Source organism: Prionailurus bengalensis, chromosome B3 (assembly GCF_016509475.1).
Source record: "Prionailurus bengalensis isolate Pbe53 chromosome B3, Fcat_Pben_1.1_paternal_pri, whole genome shotgun sequence".
Lineage (NCBI taxonomy): Eukaryota > Metazoa > Chordata > Mammalia > Carnivora > Felidae > Prionailurus > Prionailurus bengalensis.
In genome coordinates this window covers 107,925,004-107,944,835 of record NC_057355.1, presented here as the reverse complement: position 1 = coordinate 107,944,835, position 19,832 = coordinate 107,925,004, and the positions used below count along the sequence as shown (strand labels likewise).

The following is a 19,832-nucleotide window of genomic DNA, read 5'->3' as shown; positions in this document are numbered from 1 at the left end:
AACATGTAGTATAGTAGTAGATATAAGACATGAAGCTAAATTAACTATGATAGATGCATAAAATGGCACAGCAGTTCAAAGAAAGGAGAGATTAGTTAAATCCTATGGATCAAGGAAGGCCCTCCCATTTTCCTGGGAGGAAAATGACCTTTGAGCTGAGCCATGAAACTTGTATCTAGGTACCTATGGAGATGGGATGATGAAAAAGGAAAACATTCTATGATATATCTCAGCAGTCTTGTTTGGAGAGTGACAGAAACTCAAAGTAGCTTAAAAAAGAAAGAAAAAGTAGGAGGGTACTATATTCACTCCTGTAACCAAAACCAGAATAGACAAGACTGGAGCTACCTTTAGTGTCAATAGCATACAAAGACTTTATCAGCATTAGCCTTTTCTGTCTCTCCTTCCTCCATTCTGCCTCTTCTCCTAACAGGCTCCTTCTTGTAACAGGTGACATGATTGTCAATAACTTTGGCATCATATTCTTAACTGCTTTCAACCAAGAGTAAAGAGAGTTACTTCTCTGCTTCCAACTCAGAAATTTTGGAAAGACTGGCCCGGTTTGCTGATTACACTCTGCTGTGAGTTGGGAAGGCAGGTACTATGTTTGCCAGCCCCGCTGGAAACATCAAATTGGGAAGAGCAGTTCCTAAGAGTGCTGCTATCAGAAAGTAGGAAGGAGTGCAGGGGAGGCACAAAGCATGGAAGTCTACTTACGCCTGCAGAATGAACAAAAACAAGAAGGCAGCAAATTGCAGGCCACGATGTGAATATGGTGAGAAGCTCAGAAGTGAGGCATTTGTTGTGCAAAATTTAGGAGGTACTCTCAGATGTCACCCCTAAACCTGTAGAACTCTGAGGGGGTACGGTGGGGGAGAGGGGGGAGGGGGGGAGAGGGAGGGAAGGGGAGGGGGAGGGGGAGAAGGAGAAGGAGGGAGGGGGAGGGGGAGAGGGAGAGAGGGAGAGAGGGAGAGAGGGAGGGGGGAGAGAGAGAGAGAGAGAGAGAGAGAGAGAGAGAGAGAGAGAGAGAGAAAGAGACCTCCTTAAATGTTATACCTTAGGCATCTTGCTTGCTTCAACATAATTTTGGCCCTGTTTAGAAGGAAGGGATGCTCAACACTGTTGAAGATCAACAGGCTGAGTAGTTGAGGACCCAGTAGAGTGACCTTTGAGGGGACAGTTATGATGGAATAATGCCAGTAAAAGCCAGATTGCAAGAAGTTAAGAAGTATCTAGTGAAGAAATGGAGGCAAAGAATGTAGACTACTCTTTCCTCTCTTACAAAGTCTGGTGGTAGAACGAATGATAGAGAAGGAATTGCAATTTAAGGGGAAAGCTGGGGGCCCAACAAGTTTATTTTTACTTTACTCTATTTTTAATATTGGTTCTATTTGACCCAAGAAGCAGTCATCTACTTCCATGGAATGACTTGAAGGATTCCTGGCTCTCTTCCAACCAAAAATAATTTTGTACTAGCTTACTAGTGATGTCTGAATTGTTACCATTAGTGATTTGGGTTTATTGAATTAAAGGATTATCTCCTAGCAGTTAGTAAGTACCCTCCTAGGCCCCCATCTGTAGGTAATTCATTAAGCTTTTAGCAGCTATTTGTATGTCAATGTGAATTGGCTTATCTGATTTTTTGGTAACAACTGAGAATAGATTTTGATCAAGGGAGGGTAGAGAGCACTGAGGGTTTCTGACAGTTTGTGATGTGACACCTGTAAGGAGGCAAAGTGAAAAATCCTCAAAAGGAAACGTGAGGTTCTAAGGGATAACCTGTCTGTCTCACAGTCCTACCCAAGGCCAGCTCTATATTTGTAATCTGAAACTCACTTTCCCTCTATCAATGAAACACCTTTAAAAACAGCTTTTGAGTAAAACTTTGTGAAAACTTTCTGGGGAAATACATATTGTCCTGGATAAAAGAAAACCTGGAGTCAGAAAGCCTGTTCTGAAAGACATGTAGGAAGGAAGGTAGGAAGGAAGGAAGGAAGGAGAAAAGAAAGGAAAGAAAAAAGAAACAGAAAAAGAAATACTTGGCCTGTGCAGAGGCAGAATTACCTGGAAGCAAGCAACACTAATGTTGCAAGATACCTTACTTGCACAGACCCCTTCTCAAAGGCCCTGGGAGGGATCCTAGCAATATGCTCACATGATCATGCATTTTTGGAAACTTTGCAAAATAGGTAATTTAACTATAATAGACCACTGTCTCTGTGCACTCCTATTTTCCCTTTGTCACTTCCCCTAGTGCTGGGCACCACTGGAGTAACCAGTCATTTTTCTATCCGGTAGCTAAAGTGAACTTGAGTTGGGGATACAGTTTGGGTTTAGTGGTACATATTTTTATGGTTTGTTGTCATTTCTGTGTATTGTTAGGCTATTGCTAGCTCTTTTGGTGCAGGGATGTCTTGTAGGCATATTCCTACTTCTGTTGTGCTGATTTATGTGTCACAACACGAATATGTAAGGCCTTTGATTACAAACTGGTTAATGAGTGTTGTCAATGCAAAGATTACTTAAGATGGGTCACCGTTCAAGGAAACTGAAAATGTCCTCACATCTTATGTTCACATACGAAAGAAACTTCCTAGAGGCTTTCCCAAATTTGATACCAATCTAAAAAATTACATATGGCATTGCCAATAATGAGCTATGAAACTGAAACTTTTCTAAAATCTGAATAATAAAAATATTAAAAACCAACCCATACTAAAGACTAAATTATCTTTCAAGACCGTACTGTAAAATTGTTGTCATATACAGAAGCAATCAAAGAACACATAGGAAAAAAAAGTAGGGAAAAAACTATTCTAGAGGTATATGTGACAATTAATAAAATGATTTTGTTATTTGGATTTTTTAATGTGTGTTGTATTTGCTCAGTTTAAAAATTTTATAGTTGTGATTTTTTACGTCCAATTTTGTACTCATAATTTTATATCCTTTACCTTATAGGGCATCCTCCCCTCCAAATTATTTAAACTTCAAGGCCTACAAACTCTGGATTCTTCCCTGGTCCTGTGGCTGAGCAAGTAATGTGAGCCTTGTTTTCTTATCTGGAAGGTAGAAACCATACCTGCTGACTTCCCTCACAGGATTCTTGTGAGGAAGTGAGATGGTGCAGCTGAAGGGACTTCATTATTAGCTATGAAGAGCCACATAAATATAAGTAAAGCAGGATAAATATAAGTAAAGCAGGGTCACTGCTTCTTCCTCAAAAAAAAAAAAAATAGACCTTGCACTTTCCCTAAAAGGTTATCTTTTCAGTGATTATACTTACATTTGAGGTTATCCTGAATTGCAGGATAGGCTAAAATCCCTTTGGAGAACTTCATATATAATGACGAGCAGCGCCAACCAGAGTTAAGAGCCTAAGAAAGAGTGATGTTGTATTAGCACAAGTTCACCCATTATCAAGGTTGGGAAACCAACATACTGGGTCTTCCCTGCTAGGGGTGGTGAGCAGAGCTGCTTCTAAAAACAGCATTTAGCATTCAAATTCAATAATATTCCAAATGTGTAGATGGCATCTATTAAAACACAATTTTTAAGGGGAGTTGTACAGCTTATTTCCATGGCCTAGCATTTAACCAGGAAAAATGGGAAAAGGGAAGTTCCATTCACTGAATACCTATTATATGTGAGGGTCTGGTCTAGGTGCTTTATCGCAAACATTCACGACGTCCCTGGATATTATCAACTTCATATTGTAGAAGTAAAAGTGAAGGCTCAAAGAGTTGAGTGACTTGCCCAAATCCACAGTGATTAGCAAGGTCTCTTTGATTCCACCATTTTAGGCATCAGTCTATTGCTACATGCTATTTACAGTATAGTTTTCCTTTTCCTATTTGCTTGTCTGTTTTAAATGGATGAATCCAGCTCGTAGCATCACATTTGCCTGCAAAAATTATTTTGTAGATCAGGTGTCTAGTGTATATGCATACGCCTTTAGTTCAAATGCATACTTTATCATGAATTTATGGAAAGTCAGTATATCCAATGCCATAGAATCTGCCTTAAATGGTACTTAATTTGAATGGACAAATCTTTAATAGGAATTTTAAATATCTGAAAATGTTTGAAATGCATAATAAACTAGTTACCACCAACCAGACTGTTCATGTATCAAATTAATATGCACAGTCTAAACTTAGATATTTGATTTCATGCTAAAAATCTCAGGGCTATTCTCTTCAGTCTGAAAAACATATAGTAAATCAACATTCTGAGGTTGCAGACTGAGAGTGCCAGGCTAAAATGACTTTCCAAGAGGCAGCTGTATCTATATTTTATCAGAACTCAAGATTACACACAGTTCACTTCCTTCTGTCCATTAAAATTTAAAATTCAGATGAGTTTAGCAACCAGTGGATTTTCACAGGGCTTTTGTGATTTAAGATTGTAATGAAAATTCTGTTTTTCACCCCTTAGCCTAAGCATGGAGGTGGAATACCAATCCAAGATCTTAAAATTGGACACTTTGAATTTGTTATTTTGTGTGTTTATGTTTTAATTTGTAGGTCAAGACTAAAGTGGGGGTGGGGGAAGGAGAGAGACAAAGAAAGGAGTTATTTTGTAAGAAGAAACCTTTTTCATAACAGACAAAAATATTAGGAATTATATTTTATAGGGTTCAGAGGGTATAATAAATAGAATTTTCTAAACCTAAGGAGATGACTCTTACCTTACTGTTTGGGAAAAATGTGTGTGTGAGAAGTTAATTTTCATCTTATGAACTCCAAGCCACAGGGTTCTAAAAAAACCATATACTCAGAGGGGGTATCATCCCAGAGAACCTGACAAGTAGGTAAGAGCTTGTAACCTGAAGTATTTAAGTGAACTCTGGGTCCAGGTTCTATCTGCCATTTTCGCTGTTCAAATGAACTCAGAACTAGCAGCGCTCCTCCACTAATTCGGGACAGGTTTTAACGAAGACCCATTAATTATTTCAGTTTAAAAATATTTATTGAGCACCTACTTCTAGGCCAGCCCTGGGAATATAAAGATGAATAAAATTCAATCCCTGCCCTTAAAGAGCTTACACTCTAGCGGGAGGTGGGGGGGGGGGGGTGGAATTCAAACGTATAGACAAATGCACAAATATATCACAGCAGTTAAAATTAGATAAGGTACTGTGAGACCGCTAAAGAGGAAGTAGAGAAGTCTCTGTGGGGAGCCCGCTGAATCAAGAAAGACTCCTGGGAAGTGGGCTCGGCTTCCAGGACCGAACGGTTAGCCGTTGAGGTGTCGGGGGCTGTTAGGTCGGCAGAGGAAGTGGAAACCGCGCGAGCAGAGGCACACAGCGTGAAACTGCTTGCTGTGCTCTGGGATGGCCCTCACACCGCTTTGTCTTCGAACCAGGAGAAAAGGAGGGGTGTGGGGAGGAAACCAGTTCGATCCCTGACGCTGGGGTAGGTCTAAAGAGGTTTGGGAATATAAATCCTAGCAGAGAGAGAGCTGCCCGGCATGATTCTGGGGAGATTTGTAGGAGCCGAAATGGGAGCGGCCAAGTTTCTGAAAGACCGGGGCTCCGGTGGCAGCGGGGGCCTGCGGGAGTTTGTGCCGCTGCGGGCATTTGGCTCTCAGGACGCTCTGCTGTGGGTCCCCAACCCCGACGGCTGACCCGCGGATCTTCGGGGCTCGCAAAGCCCTCTCGAGGCCTCAGAGCCTGCAGATCCCACTCCCTGAGTATGGAGCCTCTCTGCGCTCCGGTCACCGCTTGGGCAACTCACGCGGCTCCGCCGAGAGCCCGCGGTGACAACTGCCGTTCCCTGGTCCGGGGACACCAGCACGCTTACCGCTGCCGGTCGCGGGCGACCCTGCCCGCGCAGCCTCCTCACGCGCAAGGCGGACGCGCGCCGCAGCAACCCGCGCAGGCCCAGACCCGCGGCGCATCGTCTTGCACGAGGCGGGCGAACCGCCGTAGCGCCGTCAGAGGCTCGAGGGCGAGCGTGCGCCTTAGTTGCTGCTGTGGCGCGCGTTTGTTTATCGCCTCACCTGGGTTTTTAACCCTTCGCCCTCCCGCCCCTTGGTTTTGAGAGGTTTCTCTCCTCGAGCTGTTTTGGGTCAGGCAGTCTAACAATAGGAGTGGCTCCCGGCCTACACGTCTCTGAGCTCCCAGGGCGCTGGACGGAAAAGGTGGGTGTGTGGAGTTGTCACCTCACGGAGTCGCGATTCGAACCCTGGAGGAGGGAATCACCTTCCCGGTACTGGGGACGCACTATGGAATTCTCCCGGAGAAAAAAGTTCGTGCCGACCTCCTCTCTCAGGGCTGCCTTCCCTAGGGGACCCACGCACCCGCCGCCCCTGCCGCCATTTCCCAGCAGACCTCCAGGGGGCCTCCCGGCCGCGGCCTTCCTGCCGGCCGCTCCGGGCCCCCGCGCGGGGTGGGACGCGCCTCGGCGCCCGGGCCAGTGTGCGAACAATGACCCCTTCTCCCCTCACCGCCGCCTCTTCCCCGACACCGCCCCCCTCGCACCCCCAGGCAAACCTATTAGCCATTCAGGCCGACAAAACCCCGCGGCCCCGCGCATTGTCCCGCGGAGCTCCCGGCCACCGTCATTAGCCCTGATTACGCTGAGCCGCCTGACAGCCCTGCGGGCCGCTCGGCAGACCCCCCATTCACTGTCGCCCCCGGGCCCCGCCTCACAATAGGAGCGGAAATCGTCCGCGCTCCCGCGTCCCGGCTGAATAGAGCAAAATAGCTGCTTCTCTTTTCCTCCCGCCCCATTCACGTTCTCTTTGGATACAATATTTTTTTCCTTTTTGTTAAAATTAGGGAGAGAGAACGGGGTCAAGGAAGATTTTGATTGAGCTCTTTGCCTGTCATTTGTTTAATGTAAACAAAGAGCAAGTCCTCCCCCACCCCAGCCTCTCATCCCCTCCCTCCCGGATTTTTATAAACAAACTGGAGGAGGGAAAGGGGGCGGTGCGGGGGGGGGGGGGGAGGTGGCGAGCGCGGCGGGTGGAAGAGGAGTGGGTCATTAAAGTGGAGGAGAGAGGAACTGCGGCATTTGGGGAGCGGGAGCCATCGCGCTTTTGGTGGAACTGGCGGGTGGTTGAAATATTTATAACCGATAAAGGGGCCTGAGTTGGTTAAATCCTCACATTGGTCAGATCCGTTGAATTGTTAGAATGCAGCTTCCTTCCACTCTGCTGGAGTAATTGCTTTTTGGGAAATTGTTACAGGAAATAAATTTCTTGAGAAGACAGGAAGGAAACCCATCAAATGGAGATTTCTCCAAATTCGGAAACTTTCAGCATTGCTACTACCTGGAATTAAACACAAACAAACAAACAAAAAACCTTTCTAGACTAGGATAAAACTGATATGGGGGGGAAAATCTTAGAAAAAGAGAATTTTTACGATACCTGCCCATGGGAATTTTTGGACCAATTAACATAAATATCTGTGTCATGATTTGGAACAATTTCCAGCACATGATTATCAAAGAATTGACTACTCACAAGAGCAGTTAAGTGCCACCAGGTTTCAGATAAACGTCTTAAAAATATTTAAAGTAATGTGTCACCCCTTAAGATTCTAACATGAAATTAGATAAATGAACCTACAGATTGGTGAAACAGAATAGCTACTTTATAACGTAATCCTTAGGCAACATGTTACTTCAAGCAAATTAGGTGTACTTTAAAGGCTTTCACCAAAGCAGGAAAAAAAAGCCCTCCATAACTGTTTGGTTTTCTCTTTTTTGTCAAGCTGTAAATGTTATTTAAAAATTATTTGTAAAGAGAAAGCTTAGCTCTTATCAGTGTTACCCTTTTTTTCCTTGAGAATGCAGAATGGACATTTTCTTCTGCTTTTAGGCATCATTTGAACTGGTTGAGTAGGATGGGATTTTTAGAATCTCAAATGCCTCTACATCATTTACTAATTTGTCCTTTCCCTTCCTTCTTGTACCTGGAAACATCAGTTTAAGAGAGAAAACTTGCTATTTTCTCCAAATGCTGGTCTGGGCAGCTCCTTTGTTAGCGTCTGGAGGGTCTGGGGAACAAGAATGGAAGTCTCTTGATATTTCATTGAAGCGCAATACTCCTTTGCAGATTCAGGACTACAGTGAAACAAGGCAAGCACCTACAGGGCAAAATTTAAAACAGCACTCATTCCTAGATGCCTTGCACTTGCTGTACTTGCTTGACCTTGAGAGTGAATGCCTCCTTAAATTTTGTACTCTAGGTGCTTCCATTGCCTCATAGGAGTCCTGGCCTTGCTCCTTGGCATTCAAGGAACTAGGTGGGGAGGGAGGGTATTCTAGGAAGCAAGAGTCTTCAGGAAGCTCTACCATCGTAGCCTTTCTGGACCCACAGAAGGGCATTTGCTTGCCTTCCCGAAGAACGCCATCTTGATCACAAAGATATCCCCACTCCTTCCATCTAGAGCTCTTGTGCAAGAGAGTTTTGGTTGTTAACAATTCTCTGGATAAGGGCCCCAGTATACAATGACAACAATTTATAAAACCCAAATGAGGCCAAATTTGGGTGATTAGAAACCCAAAGTGATTTAGAAACCAAAAATCAACCCTTTTTCATGTCTTTGGTTCCTCTCATATATCTTGTCATATGACTGCTTTTTGTCTTCCATGGCTTCACTTATTTTATCTTATTTGTTTGTTTGTTTATTTATTTATTTAGGTTTGGACATTGGCACTTCTACCTAAATAAGTTAGTAGGCTTCTGAACCAGAGGACATCTGCTAAGGACAGAGAGGTAAATTGAAAAGAGTCCTGTGCGTGTGTGTGTGTGTGTGTGTGTGTGTGTGTGCGTGTGTGTCAGGAGGAGCTCAAGGAGAGAAGTTCAGCTTAAGTGATTTAAAGATCAATGTCAAATTTTATAATATGCAACCCATTTCACTAGGAAAAAAAGCTTAAGAGACTCTGGATAACATTTACTTTTTTAGTGCAAGGACATTGTTTAGTTTTCTTTTTTTGGTATGTGTGTGTGCCTGCACAAGTTAAATCCTAAGAATATTTGATAGTTTTAATCGAGGCCATTGCAGGACAAGGAAGCTCTAGATGACTTATTTCATGTTTGATACAGAGATCAGATTTTTAAAATGCCATCCTCTGCAGCCTCTGTTTCACCTCAATATATGACATAACATCCTTTCCTTCATCTAAGTATCCTTTTTGTGGTAAATAATGTTTGATAAAAACCTTCTGCAGCAAGATGTTCATTTAGTTATTAAAACTTCTCCTATCTTTTGTCTTATTTTAATATGAGTTTAATTCTAAATGTAGTATATATCCACTTTAGCATGATGGGGGGGGTGCCTATTTTGTATGGGAGAGGGCCTAAAAGGAGATGGAAAACGTTTCTAATTGCAGAGCCTGTGTCAGAATAGTCTTGCATTTTTATAAAATAGGACTCACGACTGAGTCCCAGAGTTTGGCTTCTTAAATTATTCCTGAAAGCCACAAACATTTCATAAAAGTGAGTGTCAGGTGGACAAGCCATAGTAAACCGTGCTTGGGGATGTGTGGAGTTGCCTTATAGGGGATGCTCATGTTGCCAACTTCTGGGTTTAAATATATGCTACATACGCACATGTACATATATACATACAAACGTACAATTTGTTGGGCAGGTGGTTATGAATCTACCATGGGCCATTTAAAAAATATACCAGGAGACATCAGAGAAAGCAAAAGGTATAGAGAAGACTCTCTGGAGACTATTTGCACAAGGGCCCCCCTGCTTACCTGGTGAAATGTTTTGTTTTGTTTTGTTTTGTTTTTTTAAGAATCTGAGAGCAGCTCACTTAATTAAGAAAGGTTGCTCACCAGGTTTTTATTGTTTGGCTTCTTCACACAGAACCCATCTGTTAGAAACCCTGCTCCTTTAGAAACAGCAAGTTCCCAAGATACAGAGAAACCTACCACGGTAGTCTCTTAAATAAGTAAATAAACAGCATATATATGTTTTGTTTTGTTTTTTTAAACTTCAAAGCAAAAGTTATACATATATAACAGCGTCCTTTCAACGTGAAATACCCACGGGAGATTCAGGACAGGCGCTCAGCGTGCAGTTCGGGTTCCGGGGGCATCTCTGCAGTAAAATTCTTGGGAAAAAGCAAAGCAAGGAGAACGTGGCGCTGGGTTGAGCCTCACCGCGGGCCCCTTTGATAGCGGCCGGAGGGCGCCAGTGGAGCCAGGCCGGCCGCCGGATGGAAACGCGCAACCCGAGCCCGCGGGTCCCTGGCCACCTGGTTTCGGAAGCGCTGGGTTTGCGTGGTCTCTCATCCTCCCTTCCTATTCCATTTTGTGTTGTTTTAATAGTGGATTCTGTTTCCGAGTGTGCTGGATGGGCAGCTCAGATGTCGCACTCGCTGTCGCTGGACGTGATGGAGATGGCCGAAGTGGCGGCCTTGCTGGATAGGCTGGCGGCCGGGCTGGCTGCGGCGCCCAGCACCTCGGGCGTGCCCTCTTCCTCAGCCCTTAGAGCCCGCCCGGAGCCCTGCGACATGACCTGCTGCTGGAGTCTATGGGAAGGAAAGGGACACCAGTCACAGCGCGTAACATAGCTTCCCCTTGCGCCCCCCTGCCCCCCCTCCCCCGCTTTGCTTCCCTTAAGCCCAGAGGCTAGCGGATCTCCCACAGACCCCGGCAGTTAAAGTAGGAAAAGTGAGGCAACGGAAGCCAGGAAGGATTCCACAGCTGGCCGCCTCTCCAAGTAGCCCAGCAGTTGTCCCATCCTTCTTCTGAATCCTTTCTGGGCTCCCCATCTGAGATGCTGGGCTCACAGGTTCGTTCGCGGTTGTTGGCCGCCTTTGTGAGATTTACAATACTGTCAAGATAAATGAAGTGTGGGTGACAAAGGCATATCGGGCTCCGGGATAGGGAACCCATTTCCCATCGTGCGTCTCCTCCAGGCGCACGCTCCTGTCAGTGCCCTACAGTAAGCCGGTCGGACCAAAGCTAAAGGCAAAAAGGGCTGTCTGAGGATTGCCTGGAGCATTTGGTCCTGGGAGATGAGGCTGGGTTCTTGGACAAAATGTTTGGCTAATTTAGAGCCACACGCTGAGGAAGCGACAAACCTCAACTGACTATAGTTTGCTATTTTGAGGCAGAGTTGTCCACACAGAAAGAGAACTCATCTTTCATCCAGAAGTCTATCGAAAATTATTTTCAAAGCATTAGAGAATGCATCTGGGCTTTTAAAACGACAACACTGACCTGCCACATTGCTAATAAGTCAGGCTTCGCTTAATAGGAGCCTGGGCTCAGGCTGACAAGAATTAGCTTTGGTCCTTGGGGGTCCCTAAATGTTGCTGGAATTTTAATGTTTACACATTTTAATGTTTAATCTTTCCTCTTTTCAATGCAGCCTTGGTTTTATGACTGGAACCAGCGGCTGGGGCGACCCCCTAAGTTCCAAGAATGAGGGAGAGAATGGAGAACCAAGAGCCCGGAAGGAACTCCCCCCGCCCCCCGCCCCCCTTACCCGCCCAGGATCCCAGAACGCAGTGGGCTCATAACTGAAGACAGACTGAGCTCTCAACTCCTTCGGATCCAAGTCGCTGGGCCCTGGGAAAGGGCCCCTGGGGCGCCTTCGCCCGACCCACCAGGGTGAGCGCAAGGAGCGTAGGCCTCTAGGTACCGACCTGTTCTTGGCTGCAGCCGCCCGGTCCCTTTGTCGGCGGTTTTTGAACCAGTTGCCCACCTGCGTAGGGGTCAGTCCGGTTGCCTGGGCGAGCTCACGCTTTTTGCTGGGGTTAGGGTATGGGTCCTGCAGATACCATTCCCGTAGCAGATGCCTCGTGCGCTCCTTGAAGCAGTGTGTCTTCTGTTCGCCGTCCCAAATGGTGCGCGGCAGCGGGAACTTCTTCCTCACGCGGTACTTGTCCACCGGCCCCAGGGGCCGTCCACGCAGCTTCTCAGCCTCCTGGTAATGCGCTTCGAGCCACAGCGCCTGCAGCTTGGCGTGCGACTCCTTGGTGAACTTGTGGTTTTCCAGGATATGATAGAGCTCGCGGTAGTTGCCGCCGTGAAAGGCCACGATGGCTCGCGCGCGCAGCACCGATTCATTCTTGTTGAGGGCCTCACAGGCCGCAGGGGCCACGGGCAGCGACCAGAGGAAGCGACCCAGGCGCTCTACGTCGCCGCTCTCCTCCAGAGTCTCGCATACCCCGGCCACTTGCTGGGGACTGAAATTCAAGATGGGCAACTGGAACATCGAGGCAGCGCCGACTGCAGCGGGGGCGCGGAGAGCGGAACCGGACACGCAGCCGATGTCGGCGGGCCTGGCGGGGTGCGCCAGGCTCTCCTCGGTGAAGCGGCTTAGGGCAGCCGGGACGCACGACCCGGGCAGCGCGGCGGCGCAACGGCTGGGAGCGAGCGAGCAGGAGGGATTGGAGGAGGTGCCGGCCCCGCCGCCCGGGTTCGGCTCGGCTCCGTTAGGGCACGCAGGCCGGCGAACTGGCGCCGCTACTGGAATGGGCGGATTGGCGGCGCGGGCGCCATGGAGACCCCCTGTCAGTCACTGGCTCTCTCTGCCAATCAAGACTGCGACCAGCGCGCCCGGGTCATTTCAGCACCTCCCCGCTCTCGACAGCGCCCGCCGTTTACCCGTGGACTTTTCCTCAGTATTTTGCAGAATCTGGAGGAGGAAAACACTGGAGAGCTGGGAGAAAGGGGAAGGCAAGAACAGCAGCCTTTCAATACCTTCATCCAGCCTTGTTCCTCCACCCCCGCCCCCCACCCTTGCCAAAAGAGGCAGTGGTGCTACAGGAATCCACTTTGGAGTGATGCGCTGCCTGGGTCAAGAGGTCTCCAGAGGACAATGAGGACTGGGCCAAATCGAAATCCTCCAAGAATTCGCCAAGTTTAATTGTAATGAAACAGAAAACTTTGGGGGGAGCGCACGAATGGGGAGGGAGGGAAGTAGATCACCCCATTTCCCCCCAGCATCCATCCCCGCATGCATTTCCCCCTTTTCCAGCTGCAAAGCAGCCGAGTGGGAAGCGAATCTGAAGCAGAAGGAACGGGACCAGGGATCTGTTAAGAGGTCAGTTTGGGCTATCCCCACCATCTTCAAAAGCCTCCTGAAATCATTTTAAATACGAGCTAGAACAACTGTCACACCTGATAACACAGGTGTTGACCATGAAGTCAAACACTCAAGAAAGGGAGTTGCACCTCCCCAAAAGTTTATACTTTTCAGCAGTAACCCCCCTCCCCAGTTTAATGGACTTCAACAAATGTGCAGCCTAGCCACATCTAGAGTGAGAAGTCACGGGTAGGTCAGGACAGCAACTTAAAAGCTTATTTCAAAGATCTTTTTTAAAAATATTGATTTGCTCTTCTTGCAGGCTGATTTTGCCCTACCCTGTGTTAGAACATTTAACTCGAGCTGAGCTGGGAATAGAAACTGTAACCTTGGCCTTTTTGCCCCAGAGGAATTCCGTACAAGTAGAGAAAGGGGAATCACAGAAATGGGGGTGGTGGTGGAGCAGAAAACCCTTTCTAAGCTGCTGAGCACTGACCCCTCCTGCAGAGAGGAAGGGCCTTCTAGGCAGCTCCGCCTTAGGGCCAGCAGATTGAATTGGCAACTTTTATTGATTCCCAATTGACATCCACATCATACCATTTTCTGAGGTCTCTGTCAAAAGAAACCATGATCTCACCTGGGCCTTTGATAGGGGCTTGTTTAGTGTGAAGAAAATAATTGGGAGAGGGGAGTCCTTCGAAAATGCCTGGAAAACTATCGTTGGGTCCATCCCTAAAGGAATCAGATGGGAATATTCACCTCCGAACTGGACTGGACCCGGCTGTCTTTTCTTTAGTATCAAGTACAATTTGTATGCGGCTTGTACAGCTCTGGTAAATCAGAAGGCAGATAGATAGCACAGATGGTTGGAGGTGTCAGGTCAGATTATGCTACGCCTGAGTGCAGGGCAAAGCTCGTTCTGACGGAAAACCCTGATATTATTTTCACAGATCTTCACAGTTCACTCGAAAAAAATAGCCTAGGTTTGGGGGGGGGGGGAGGAGGAAGCCCTGCAACCATTTACATCATTTCTGTGAGATTGCTAGCCGCCTCGATGCAGAGGCTTTCTTTTCTAAGAGTTCATTTTCTTGAAATGCGACAGGGCAGGGGCAAAATACAGAGGGCGGTGAGTATAATGTCAAAGCACAAATCTTCCCTAGCTTGGGGCGATTTCCAAATTCGCAGAAGAAACAACTTTTAGTGGAAACATCGAACACAAGTGCCCAAAATACGCAGTATAGAAAACCCGGGCTTTGGGGATCGGGCAAGGGTGAAGCGGAACCCAGGAAGGCGGTGGTTCCCGGCACTGGCACTTCTGGCCAGGGAAGGAAAGAATCGCCTCGCTCCAGTTTGCGCAAGTTTCTTATTTTTCCCTCTCGGGGTGTCTCCCCTGCTGGCTCCCTTTAGCAGAATGGCTTCACGCTCACCTTCCACGCGGAAGAAGCCGAAAGTCTGGGACACCCTACAGCCCCGAACCCAGAGAGGACCCCAACACCTGCACTTAGCCGCTGGAGGTGAGAAGTTGCCGGTACCCCCAGGGGACCTCGCCTCCCCCGCCCTTTTGCGGAACAGTTTGAAAACTGCGAATTCGGGGGGGAAACTGGCTTCTTATCCTTAGTTTTCTTGAGCAAGTTGTGTTAATTTTCCAAGTCTACCTTCCCTCTCCAGGAAATGGGAATATCCCGTTTCTTGGACAACGGTTCTGCAAATATTGGGGGAGAGGGCGCGTTGGCTTCTGTGCGTTTGGGGCTCTCAGGCAACCGGGACCAAAATCTTAGGTTGGCTGCGCTGGAGCGGAGGGAAAAGGGCGCTGGCCAGGGGTTGCAAAGTCCCAGTTCCTCCAAGACTCCCTGTCTGGACGCTAGGCGTTCGGGGTATGAGAAGTGTCTAGAGGCCGGGGTCTACTGTCAGAAGAGCCTATCTTCGCCATCCCAGGGGATTTGGTTTAACTTTATTAACTCAAACGAATAAACTACCTCTGGGAAAGTTGGTATCACGTATACATTCATCACACACAGAAGAAATACATACTCCCCCCCACACCCCAATCCCTGATAATGAAAAAAGCTCCGCCGGGTTCCTTAAAAATAACCCCGTTGTGGACAAGGCAGTGACCACCCCCCAACTCCCCCCCCCCCCCCCCCCCCGCGCCTTAAAGCGCCAGGTGAAAGTTGTACCTTAGGGTTGACTGCTTAATTTTACGGAAAGATAGATTTTTACCAGTTTTGAAACTTTGCACCAACCATCCGGGCAAACGCCTGCTTGCCATCCCCAACTTTATTTTTCTTTTGCGTGTGACCAGGAAACCTAGAAAGCTCAGCGGCCGCCCCCGGCGTCAGGCCTATCTGGGCAGATTTGCAACTTTCTGTGGTTGGTTTGCATCTAGTAGATTTGGGAGGCCTTGGGCAGAGGCTAGGTTCTCGCTGGGAATCCAAAGATTCTATTCCGCTTTCTGAAGACTCAGTTTTACTTCACAAGGGAAAAATATGGAGAAAAAAGCTTGTAGAAGACAATGCCCCTGGGCAGATTCTGTGTTTAATTATTCAGTGCGGCAGCAGCAGAGCAAAGTACTCACCCCGCACCACCCCCGGAGGTTGTGAGGTTCATACCAGAGATCTTCAGAGTTCCGTCTGGGATTTCTTGTGCTCATCGATCTCACCCCTCGTTTTGCTCTTTCTGATTTTCCTCTAGAGTAGAGACACACGTGGAGCCCCCGTTACACCTTGCTGAATGGTTTGCCAGCTGAGAGCGCTGCTTAGAGGTCAACACAGTCTTATCTCTTGTTTTGTTTTGTCTGTTGTCCTGTTTTATCTTTGACTTTTTCCTAAATCAAACACATGTAAAATAAGTGGTATATTTTCGTTTTCTTTCCTACATAATTTAACATAGTCAGGGATTTGAAGAATGTAGTCATTGAGGCATCTGAATTCCTTGATAAAGACATTTGTGCTGCATGTGAGAGTCATAGACTGAAAGACAATGAGGTCCTAGCCTTTTGTGTAAGTTCATTTTGACTTTTGGGGGAGAGATCTTGGTTTCCCTTTCCTTGGCCTCAAAGCTGTGTGTTGCCGGTGGGTGAGAATAACATAAAAAAGGATCTGGGAAATTTATCCATGGTTTATTTTTAAGATCTAGAAAGTTTAAAAAAGCATTTTACTGTCTTTGAATTTACAGTATTAAATTCACTTTCAAACATTTATTCATATATTTAGTATTGTGATTTTCAGATGATACCATATGCATAATATAGAAATGTTTGTTTCTGTATTTGGTTGTCTAAATCTTTAGATTTTAGAATTAATTCAATATCCTACTTTTAAAGTGCTTACTGTCCTAATAAGATCCCAAGGTAGATTGTGCTATTTCATGCATTCTTCCCCTGCCAGTATGCACCTTGTAACAAAGAACAGAGATGCCTCTTTATTGTGTATTCTTGAGAACAAACACCATTTAAGAAATATTTTGTAGATTTCCTGGCACTGTGAGATTGACTGGCAAAAATTATTACAATTCAATAATTTAAGAGATTGAAGTATATTTGTTGTTATTTGCAAAATTATTCACCAATTATTTTTTAAATGACGTAAAATTGCATATGTTGTCAAGTGGAGGGAATTTGTATAAGTTTAAATGTGGGAAGATGTACCATTTGAAAGTGGTTATTAATTAGCAGTAATGTGTTTTTTAAAAAATGTTAGGCTGACTATACAACTCTGTTTCGACTTCTAGTTTGTGGTTAATCCTAGGCATTTGTATTTAAACCAAAGAGTATATTTCAAGGCCTATTTCTTGTTTAAACTATGCTCTTAAATTCACTTTTCTCTTTCTTCTGCTTCTGTGGCATAAGTCTAAATCTGCATGGGACTAACTATACCACAGCATAGCTTGCTTAAGACTATATATCAATGGGCTCTTGTATGAAGGATTAATGCTTTAAAATGTAACCTGCATGTCACTAATAAACACTTTATTATCAGTAATGAAAATTAGTTGAATGAGTGAAAGAACGATTAATTCATACTTCTCTACTGGAACTTTATTTTTTTCCACCAGCAAATTATTTTTGGCCATTTTCAAATCCCAGATCTAAAACATACATAGAAACTTTAAAATTTAATGAAGTGAAAGAATGCAAGTTTGTTTATGCCCTTTGGGATGAGCCAAACATTATTCATGTAAATTGTATGTGTGGCACATACATGTATTGATTACATGTATTATATGAGTAAATAACCATTTTCTTCTAATACTGTAAAATCAAATAGAGGTATTAGCCTCTAATAAAAACCAAATTCTCCTAGTAATCCAGTTGGTTAGCAGAAAATAGTTTTAAAATACATATATACATACATAAAAATATTGTGTTGTAAAAATACATTTACATGGCATCTTACCTTTCAAAACAGCAAATCTCAACAAAGAGCAATATTACTCCCCCTTTCAGGGGACATTTAGCAATGCCTGAAGATATTTTTGGTTGTCACAACTGGCATCTAATGCCAGTGGAGGCTAGAGACCTACTAAACATCTTACGATGAACAGAACATTCCCCCACAACAAAACGTCAATAGTGCCACTGTTGGGAAACCCTGCTTCAAAGGGTCTCAAAATAATCAACAAAGCACAGACATATAAAGCCTGCTAAAATTCTGTTTATTCTGGAGTTGAAGCACTTTCAAAGGCATCAGTGCCCTTTTAATTTTACCTCAGGCCTAGTCCACACCATTGAAATCTGTTCCTAAGAGCCTACTGTAATTTTATTTCTTCTTAAAATTTACTGTAAATAATACTTATGGTGACTGAATACTTCTACACTTAGAAATGTCTCTGGGAAAGGTGGAGTTTTCCTTCTATCATGTTGGAATTTATATTGTTTAATTGATGGGACAGGCAACAATTGTTGAAAAGTTACTGCTCAACCCTTCTCTATTTTACAAATGAATAAACTATGAAGATCAAAGAGGTTAAACGGTTGCCCATATTACAGAGCTATTAGTGGCAGAGGTAGGTCTAAAACACAGATTCAAACCTCTGTCCATTACATACCTTGCTTTCCTTACCCATTGAAGATGGTATAATTCCAGATGAGTTTGAGCACAGAGGATCTGAACTGCTCTCTGTAAAGTCTTATGCTACTTCCTGTTGCTGTGACTTTTCAGAGGATGGTGCACTCTAGTTCATGGATCTCAGAGAGATTTAAACCATTCTGGGTCTTGTCAAGTGTTATACCCTTGCAGGCCCTAAAAAGGCCCTGAATCTCAAATGTGACTCGAGGACTTCTTTGAGGGGGTGGGAATGTTGGCGTCAGGGTTAACTGAAGACCTTTCTCTGAGTCATCACGCTGTATACTACAGGAAAATGGGACTAAATCCAGCCTCTTGGGGAGGAGAGATTTGAGTTGAGGTGCTATAAGGCTTGGTTTAAGTAAAAAAAAAAAATCTGAACTCTTTTGTCAGGTTTTTCAAAAGAATAACAGCGATGCTCACTAGCATTTCTATAATTAACAAGCTGTCAACATTTCTATTACAATCACAGAAGTCTATTACAGACCACAGAATTGTGATAAATGTTTCTTTAGGTCTGAAACGTTAGCCTTCATCTTCTTTTCAGCCTAAGGGCAATTTTTGAAACCAATTTTGTTTCAATCATTTTGGATCAGTTGTGTGGTAATTTTGGAAGTGCAGATGCTCTAGGCCCACCTATTGAAATAAAGATTTTTAAATGGAAACACAGAGAGGAGTCTGCTTAAGCCCCAGTGGGGACCAGCTGCAAAGCTCTGGTAGGAAATTACATAGACAGACAGTGGGAATAGATTTAGAAAAAAATCTAGGGACAGAGAAATGTGTGCATGTTTCCTCTAACAGCAGGTTTTCTTTTCTTTTTTTTTTTTTCAGATATTTCACAAACTATGGAATTTTAATTCTCCTCTTTTTCTGTTTTGTATTCTGTTATTACTTTCTCTATTATTCCTGGGTTTTGGTGAAATTAGTGTAAGATAATTTGTCATTACAGCTATTAAAATCGAGGCTGAACTGACTTTTTGGAATATTAATATTTAATTTTTACCCTTCATTTAGGTAAATTTTCTTCCTACCTCCTCTCATCTCCTTTGTGCTTATTACCTACTTTTTATCCTTGTCTGTCCTTTTTGTGGACTCTGAAAGTTCATATTTTCCAATGATTGTAGTTCTTTTTCGTAATAATTTGTATTTATTTTCTCTTTTTTCCGACTGTTCTGACTCTATGACTCCTTCCTTCTGCTTCCCATTCTCCATTGCCAAATACCTCCTCACTAAACTAAGCCTTGTTAAAGTTGTGAGAGACAAAGTGCTCACTCCTGAAAGTAGAATGGGAATGGGAGTGGGAATGGGAAGGGAATGGGAGTGGTTCTCAGAGAAGGGGGGATACTGTGACTACAATGATGTTTCAGGGAAGCGATGCTTCTCAAGCTAAAATTTGTGGAAGCAGATAAAATAGTAGAAACAGCAAGGACTCTAAATAATTTAAGTTTATAGCATTGGACTAACCCCATGATTTTAGGCCCCACTTTCCTTATTGGATTATGCATGACTATTCCTTGCATAGTGCCTGGCTTATAGTAAATTCACAATAAGTATTAGTTCCCCTCTTGTGGAAAACCATCCACATAATCTTCTAGCTCGACCCTCTATATTTAGTGATGGCTCACTTTCCATCTTGTCCTTGGTCTCATAATCCCTTGGTATTCTGCTTAGGTTTCTTGAAACTTTCCAAGCAATAAATTATTTTGAAGTAGTCCTTCCTGTTCTGTGGATTACTGTTGTCCCAATAAGTTAGTCTAAAGA

The 19,832-nt window shown here is 44.7% G+C and overlaps 1 protein-coding gene and 1 long non-coding RNA gene across 4 annotated transcripts in view; both read right to left on the bottom strand.

Annotated features, from left to right (window-relative positions):
- The window catches only part of LOC122469177, a 44,904-nt gene extending 38,052 nt beyond the window's left edge, over nucleotides 1–6,852 (bottom strand). Inside the window, exons 1-2 of one of the 2 annotated variants that reach the window (XR_006293403.1) lie at nucleotides 6,497–6,852; nucleotides 3,287–3,377 (exon numbers count right to left, since the gene is read on the bottom strand). This is a non-coding gene — a long non-coding RNA (uncharacterized LOC122469177). Of the gene's footprint in view, nucleotides 1–3,286; nucleotides 3,378–5,738; nucleotides 6,415–6,496 lie in introns of those variants that run through there. The other variant, XR_006293404.1, reaches the window with a different exon arrangement.
- A 2,929-nt stretch (nucleotides 6,853–9,781) lies between these two features.
- On the bottom strand, nucleotides 9,782–12,496 carry SIX6 (SIX homeobox 6). 2 transcript variants are annotated; one of them, XM_043556296.1, is made up of 3 exons: nucleotides 11,624–12,496; nucleotides 10,622–10,806; nucleotides 10,343–10,501 (listed from the first exon to the last, which is right to left on the bottom strand). In XM_043556296.1, the coding sequence occupies exons 1-3, from the start codon at nucleotides 12,193–12,195 to the stop codon at nucleotides 10,458–10,460; spliced, it is 801 nt and encodes a 266-aa protein (XP_043412231.1). In that variant the 5' UTR covers nucleotides 12,196–12,496; the 3' UTR covers nucleotides 10,343–10,457. The 2 variants fall into 2 exon arrangements, with proteins under 2 accessions (XP_043412232.1, XP_043412231.1); XM_043556297.1 differs by lacking the exon at nucleotides 10,622–10,806 and having other exon boundaries at nucleotides 9,782–10,501; nucleotides 11,624–12,495.
- Nucleotides 12,497–19,832: the final 7,336 nt, after the last annotated feature.

Coding starts and splice junctions, on each gene's coding strand:
- SIX6 (XM_043556296.1), bottom strand. CDS start 12,195: ATGTTCCAGTTGCCCATCTTGAATTTCAGTCCCCAGCAAGTGGCCGGG. Junction 10,807..11,623: donor GCGGCTGCAGCCAAGAACAG/GTCGGTACCTAG, acceptor TTATCTTGACAG/TATTGTAAATCTCACAAAGG. Junction 10,502..10,621: donor TTCCTACTTTAACTGCCGGG/GTCTGTGGGAGA, acceptor TCCTTCCCATAG/ACTCCAGCAGCAGGTCATGT.